Here is an 8,207-nt window from a genome sequence, read left to right on the forward strand (position 1 = left end):
TTTGTAATTGCGTTCATATATCCCACTGTTCAAGTCCCAGTTCTCCTTTCCCAGACATCAAGAACCAGATTGTGTGTGTGTGTGTGTGTGTGTGTGTGTGTGTGTTTATGAAAGAGGGAAAATGCTAGAGAGAGTCAGCGTGGTGTCATGATTAATGAATTGTTAAACAGAAACAAACTCTGCAAAAACTGTCTCTGCTTCTATCTGCTGTTTTACTGCACCAAAAACATACAGCATATGGAAATATCTTTTTTTGATATAATGTAATACTCACCCAGACCGAGGCATGATACTCTCAATCCAGATTTCCCAAGGTTCCTAGACAGACAGAGAGAGAGGAGGGAGAGAAAATAAAACATTTATATTAGATTTGACATTGGTGTCCTTCTGGTTCAGGCTTCATGGAGCTAAAACAGTATTTCTCAATGTAGATTTTAGCTGAAATATATAACATACACAAATGCAAATATATCAACATAAGTGTGTCTCTTTCAGGTTTAATGGTATTGTCTGAGAAAATTCATTAGTTTTTATCCAGTTAATCTAGAGGTGCATGAGATGAAGCTGACCAATGAAAACCAGTAAACTAGCTTTGCTGGTAGGTTAATTATTATTTTAGCATTGAGACATATTATAGTTTTTATCTATTTTTTATATATACTTTCATGCTAACCATTTTCATTTCAATTTTAAAGCTTAAGTAATTTTTAGTGCTGTCAAACGATTAATCGCGATTAATCGCATCCAAAATAAAAGTTTTTGTTTACATAACATAATATGAGTGTACTGTTTATATGTATTATGTATATATAAATACACACACATGCATGTATATATTTAAGAAAAAGTGTTATGTTTATACATTCAAAATATTTATATATATATAATATAAATTATATGAATATAAATATATACATGCAAATATTTTCAAAATATATACTGTATATGTGTGTATTTATATATACATAATAAATATACACAGTACATAAACATATATTATGTGAACAAAAACCTTTATTTTGGATGCGATTAATCGCGATTAATCGTTTGACAGCACTGGTAATTTTGTTGTGTTTTTGACATTTTTATTAGGTTTTTTAAATGTCCAAATAGTTTTGTATTAATTTTTATTTCAGCTTGAGTTTTAGTTATTTGAGAACAGGTTAAATTAAATTAAAAGGGCAAAACTGATTTTATTTTACTTAATTTTTAAGCATTAAAAGCATTTAAATCTAAGTTTTAGTGAACTGTACTAATATGGTTTGTCAGTTACGTTGTGACTCATGTTGTGATGCATTTCAGTAACACCACTAAAAAAGGACAATGAATATTATTTTAATTTTACTTCAGGAACATTTTTCAAATGTGTTTTTGTTAATTTTGTAAAAAAAATATTATATCAATTGTTTGAATATTTGGTTTATTGTTATTAATGTTATTTTTTTTTTAAATAAATAGATGTCATTTCAATTGAAATAATGAGTAAAGGATATCTTAATCAAAAGACAAAAAAAAAAAAAAAACACTGGTTTTAACATTTTTAAAATGCTTATGCGATCTGAACAATAATATCAGGATTGATTAAAGGTTTATATGAATGTGAATGCTAAGCTGTTACCATTTACATTCTCAAATTTCAATATTAGTTGACAAGGCAACTTTTAAATGGCCCTCAACTGAGGAAAAAAATGTCATTTGGGTCCAGATGGTGTACAATACCAGCAGAGGTTTACTGGTTCAGGCTAGCCAGCCAAACTTTGTGTTGAAAAGCAAAGGCATTACTAGGCATCTCAGGTTATTAACACCACAGACAAACAGTAGCACTGGCAATGTGTTGATAAAGCATAAAGTATGTTTCTGGCCGTAGTCTAACACAGCGCCACTTAGCTTCAGTAATGCAGTGTGCTAAATCCCATAAACAGTTGAAAACATTACAGAGATTTTGTGACTCCACAGCAAGCATGAAGATGGTCACGACAGCTGTGTGAGCACCATGAACCAGATGAAAGGGAATTCATTGTTTTTAATGAGATTTATTGATATCAAGTGGGTTGGGATTAGCGACAAACTTTGCTGGGAACACAGAAAAGTGCTGACAGAGAGCGAAAATAAGGATGACCAAGAGAGAGAAAATGCAAGCGGGTGCATTCTGCAGTGAGAGTGTATTACCTCTGTGCTACTATCAGTATGAATTTATTTCTCTGCATCAAGGCCAGAAAATGAAGGTGCAGGATAATAACAGATTCACCGTGCTGCAGATAATAAACCTGCATGTGTGACAGATTACACATGGATAATGCGCAACCAGGACCCGAGAACTTACACAGCATGTTCTGTAATATACAGCCTGTCGTTACCATTCGTTTCCAAGGATCCATCTGTCAACTTGTGACAGTTCATAACAACATTAAGTTGAAGAGTGTGACCGAGGAAATAGCCTCCCCTTTTCAAGACCCAGAGCAAGGTAGAAAGAAGCAGAAACAATAACATGACTAAAGACTTATACTTATACACACCAGGACCAAATATTTGGACCTACAGTACTAAAACTTGGCACAGAAAGTCATTCATCAAAGTTTTTTTTCTTCAGTACATTAATATTAGTTTAAGAGCTTAGGTATCATGAAAAGCAACTGTTACAGAAATTAATAATCTAGGTTGATGTTCCTAATTTTAACAAAATTAGTGGAATTGTGTAAAAAATGTATACAATATTGCAATATTTTTTTTAAATTAGTACTCGCCTGAATATACATTCAACTAGGATGCATTCAATTGATCAAAAGTGGCAAAGACATTTATAATGTTACAAAAATGTATATTTTAAACAAGTGATTTTCTTTTGACATCTATAATCACCAAAAAATCCTTAGCATGATAAGAACCATTATTAATAATTGTATGATTGAGTTTTTGATCAATAAATGCAGCTTTGGTGAGCATAGAATACTTCAGGATAATACTAAATTAAAAAAAAAAAGTTAAATATATATTTATTTATTTAGTATTGATTGATTGATTGTTATTGAATATTGTTAGTGCACATGTGGTTGTGAAGTCTTTGAGCCTCTGGGGTGAATTTGAATTTTATAACTGACATCACTGCAGAAGAAAGCTATCTATCATTGAAAAAGTGAGAGGACAAAAAAAAAAAAAGATTGGGTTCCAGTCAGATTGAGAAAGACGTTAAGATTACATTAACGGGGCTGCTCAAAATAAGCTGCACCAAAGACAAACGGAGCGTTGCGCACTGCAGAAAAACAGAGGAGCATGACCACAACAATGGCACAGCTCAATGAAAGGATACTTGCGTTGTAGGGGACAGCGTGTAATGTGTAATTCTCTGTCTACATCTACAATGTGACTGTCAATCTACACTGACAGTATCAAACAGAGCAGAACCATCCAGAGACCAATAACTTTTAAAGCAGTAAATGCACACACCACACATCTAGGTTTGTCTCAAGTTAAAGTGGGGATGTTTAAACCTGAGAGTGAGATAGAGGTGCTAAAATCAGTAGACTGAGTTTAAACGATGTAATTAATCATCATAATCATGCTCTTTAAAGGCACTCCTGCAGGCCGTCTGGCCAGTGGCTCTGAGGGCACTGAAGGAGTTATTGCACCAGCAGCTCCTTTCAGCAGACTTGCACTGATCACTCGACATGTTTCTCAATGAATAATTAAGGGAGTAAAGCAGATGTATTGTTCTGATGTCAAACAGCATCAGAAAGTATTATATAGCATAGCGATTCAAAATAAAGAATAGTGACTGATCAATTAGGAGTGTTTTTCAGAAGACTGTGTGAGATCAAGGACACGACTCTTCAGATGAATGACTTAAAACACACTCAGATATACATTCTACATTTATTGTGCCTGCATGTGTGTATGATATGGACAATCAGAAAAAAACGTATCTGTCTACAAGGAGTACATATAAGTTATTTTCTTAAAGTACAGTAAATGAATATTTACTGTATCTAAAAAAAATAAATAAAATGCTTCAGCATACCATGATATTTTAGACCAACTTTGTGGGAATAGTTTGGGGGAAGACTCTTTTTGTATTGCAGCATGACTGCAAGTGCAAAAGCAAGGTCTATAAAGACATGGTTGAATGAGTTTGGTGTGGATGAACTTGACTGGCCCGCGCAGAGCCCTGAACTCAACCCCATTGAACACCTTTGGGATAAACTGGAAAGGAGATTGCAAGCCAGGCCCAAGTTGGTGTAAATTTGATTTTTACATTTATTAAAAAATAATAACTATATGAATGCAAAAAAAAGCAAAAAAAAACAGATTATGTTTTCAATTCATTTCAAGTTTGATTTTGACATGATATAAAGCGGTGAGTGAGTTGTTTACTTAGTTTTTCATTAGACTTCACACTAGCACCATTATTTAAATGCAAATCCTGCACAAAAACAATAGGCAGGATTTATCACAAGAACAGTGTAATACGCCTATCATAGCACAATGGAGGCATTCCCTCCTCTCACATGACTTTACCCCATTTATTCTCAATTAGCCTACCTCCATCAAACCCACAGCATGCACAGATGTAAAATTGTAGGCCCAAATCCAGAAACACGTTAGCATTCTAGCACTTTTGGTTCCATCATACTGAAGGCAAAGTTTTTTTTTTGAACAGGTTTTTGGTTAATGTCTTTGGTTAACACAAGCTCAAGATATTCTAACGTGTTATTCTATGACACAAAATACATCAGTAATGTTATTTTTTAAAGTGGCTAAATGGGACTACAGAAGTTAGCGGGGACATTAAACATCACACCGAACAAGTAAACTCATCTACTAACTAGTCCATTTTCAGAGCCTCATTGTGTTTATAATCCTGCTCTTGCAAACTATTCTAATTCAGACTATTCTAAGTTTTTTTTTTTTAAAGAAAGACTGAAAGAGATGCCAGAAGCTTAATGGTGGTGAGGTTGAAGTCATGTGTACATGGTGTAGTATATGACATTTAGGCTTCAAAATGTATAAATGTTGTGTTAATTTGTGAAGATTACCATGATGAACAAAATGTGTACAAACAAAACAGAGCATATTTTCATATTTTCTTCAATAATCCATTCCTATTGTTTTTTTGTTTTTTTTGAGGGAGCAGGGTGATGCTAACTTCCAGGTTGGCCTACAAAAATACATTATCACTGCAGGACTTAGGGGCCTTAATAAAACGCAACTCAGCTGTAACTTCAACTACTGGTGTCACTTTTGGACACTGTAAAATTAGTGATTTCTACACTATGTAATGTCATATTTTTTAATATTTGTGCTGTTTTATTCTTGTACTGTGGATTATTTTCACTAAGAGGCACTGCCTTCCCTGCCCCAAACAGAATCAAAGACTTTTACTGCAGGCAGAGACTCAGATACACGCATTACTTCAACCACAGCCAGTTCAAGGAGTTTACTGTAACCATGCTCTCCCTGCTGCTTTTCTGATGAGGCTGTGTGCGTATGTATGTGTGTGCATGCAGACGGTGTAAAATTTAGTTGGAAGCTGAACTGTCATGATTACTTTAGAGAACGTAACCCATAATCCGAGAAGAACAGAGTGAATCAGACTCATGCAGTATTCATGGAGAAATGATCAATTAACAGTTCTCTCACCCATTGTCTCTACTCTGTCATAATAAAGTAATGCGGTATAATATGATGGTGTAAAGTGGAGATGTGATTTGGGTCAATGAGATCCTGACCTCTGGTGATTCTGAGACCCCAGGTGCATCATCTGGAAGCAGTTTGAGCGCACATGAGCATACAAGCGTGCTATCTGCTTATGTGCCTCAGCATCTGTTTGTACGTGTGTATATGAGTGTGTTTGTATGCATTGGCTCTTTCCAGAACAACACACCTGAGCCCTAGTTGGGTTTATGATGTTTATCATTGGGTTTTCAGGGTCAGCCTCAGTTCTTGCAGCACAGAGTTTGTCTCACGTCTGCAATTTTGCTGTCCTCAAATCATTTCTGTGATCTCAGATTGCGTTTCATTCTGTCTCTCTTTACTATTTTCCAGTGTTAAAAGTCATTCTGGTGTGTCGGATCCATGTGCCGTGGTGTTATACTGTAAACGAAATGGATGTGCCAGAGGAATTGTAACGGGTATTTCATGAAGGTTACAGTCACCGCATGCTATACTTAGAGAATTGCTGTCTCTTCAGACGTGCATCTCTGACCAGTACGGGCCTAATTAGGTAAGAAGTCCCTGTGTACATGAAACATTATTTCATGTTTCATAGCAGAGAGACATAGAAGGTATGTGACATGTGAGAGAGAAAAGATATAGTTATTACATAAGTGACAAAGACAGAAGATAGGAATTTGATGAAATACAGCGAATGAGAGGATAGGATGAGAGAAAAAATCTGAAAGAAAAGGACATGAGGCATATACAGCAGCGTTTGGCTGGTTTGACTCTGCCAGTATTCTGATATGTCAGGGGAGACCCCATCTGTCATCATTACAAAACTGTCTGCTTCTCTCACGTGCAAACACATACTACAGACATTCCTACTATGGAAAGTTTTGTCCTCTACTATAAAAGACATTATTGTTATAAAATATAATTTTATGAAGCATGACATTTTTGTTATTGGATACAAATTAAGAAAATTGTGAAACACATTGGACAGCTAATAAAAAAATTAAAGAAAATACAAAAACATCAGCTGACCAATGCCTCTTGGTTTGACATTTTGTTAATGGCGCAGTGAAATGTATACATCATATGTGGCGCTTAAGTTTTCAAATGTGTTTTGGAGCCCATGTACCCTTGAAAAACAAAATACCACACTAAGAATTTTGCCTCTTGATTTAATAAAGTCCACCCAAACAGCAAAGGTCAGCTGTCACAATCAATTTCAGAAAAAAAAATGATGCAATATCTATGCTCTCATTCACACAATGTTCTGTCAGTGGCTTTGCTTCCTGTCACAATAAAGAAATGAATGAAATTTGAAGTTAAAAATAAGCCGTAGTATGACACTCTACTTAATGAAGGCTGGCACTTGGGTTATTTAAAACAGAACTTTAATTCATTTCTTCAGAGGCTTCAGTAAACAAAAATGATTTGAGTGTCATGGGGCAATCAAAACTTCATTATACAAGAACTCAAAGGACTGCCTACCAACCACAGTGAACAATGCAAAATTAAACTTCTAATATCTAGATATATTTACTCTGCAGCAGATGATAAAGAAATATCTACTGCCAGATGCTCAATAGGTAGAACTTACGGATGCAGTGCCTCTGTGCCAGGCTAGCACACATAAATCAAGCTTATTGACAACGGGCCTTTTCCTTCTTATTCTGATGCTGATAAAAGTCTGAGATGTTGGGCTGCATGTTTAAAATGGACAACAAAATGCAGAGGGGTATAATAAGATGCATGAAACATTGCAGATGATCCACCCAGCAGTAAAAAAAAAAGTGATTCATCTCATGAGGAAAGAATATTATATGTGATGCTAATATTTGGAGTTGTGTCAGACTGAGTCTGGAATCCTGACTGAATGGATCTTGCAATGCAGAGCGAAATGAAGTAAATAAAGTGTTGGAAATGAACAGTTGTGCTTGCCTGCCACATTGAGCAAAGCTTTGCCTTGTGCTCTGCTCAAAAGAAGAGGGAGCAATCTGCATAAATCAGGAGCAAATCACCTACTTCCACAGCTTGAGCTGCACGCAATGGAAACTGTCGCTGTGGACTCCTGGAGTCAAGAGATCTGACTGATGTAATCTAGTATATTAAAGGTCAACTGAAGAATAAATAAGATTAAAGTATTGTTGAGGTAAATTGCTTTGTAAAATGTGAGGTAGAAAAGTTCTGTTCAATGGGTAAATGTTTTCAGGGTGATCTCATTTATATTCATAGTGTAAGTATTGGTAAGTACTAGGTAATATATATATATACACAGTGCCTTGCGAAAGTATTCAAACCCCTTCATTTTTTCACGTTTTGTTATGTTGCAGCCTTATGTAAAACAGAACTGTCGCAACTTTGTACATTTAAAAAAATTAAAACTGAAATAAGTACATTGCATAAGTAACTCAGTACTTAGCTGAAGCACCTTTACAGCCTCAAGTATTTTTGGGTATGATGCGACAAGCTTTGCACATCAGCATTTGGCAATTATCTGCCATGCTTCACCTCACCTGTTCACCTCTCAAGCTCTGTCAGGTTGGATG

The 8,207-nt window shown here is 35.3% G+C and overlaps 1 protein-coding gene across 2 annotated transcripts in view; it reads right to left on the minus strand.

The window, feature by feature from the left end:
* Positions 1–203: 203 nt before the first annotated feature.
* The window catches only part of LOC107711771 (voltage-gated potassium channel subunit beta-1-like), an 85,419-nt gene continuing 77,415 nt past the window's right edge, over positions 204–8,207 (minus strand). For both annotated transcript variants that reach the window (XR_001636734.1, XM_016516817.1), the window contains one exon: positions 204–318. Coding sequence is in view for 1 of the 2 variants with exons in the window: in XM_016516817.1 (XP_016372303.1) it covers positions 213–318 (106 nt within the window). In the remaining variant the exon portion in view is untranslated. The remainder of the gene's footprint in view (positions 319–8,207) is intronic.

Source organism: Sinocyclocheilus rhinocerous, unplaced genomic scaffold (assembly GCF_001515625.1).
Source record: "Sinocyclocheilus rhinocerous isolate Xijiao unplaced genomic scaffold, SAMN03320098_v1.1 scaffold778, whole genome shotgun sequence".
Lineage (NCBI taxonomy): Eukaryota > Metazoa > Chordata > Actinopteri > Cypriniformes > Cyprinidae > Sinocyclocheilus > Sinocyclocheilus rhinocerous.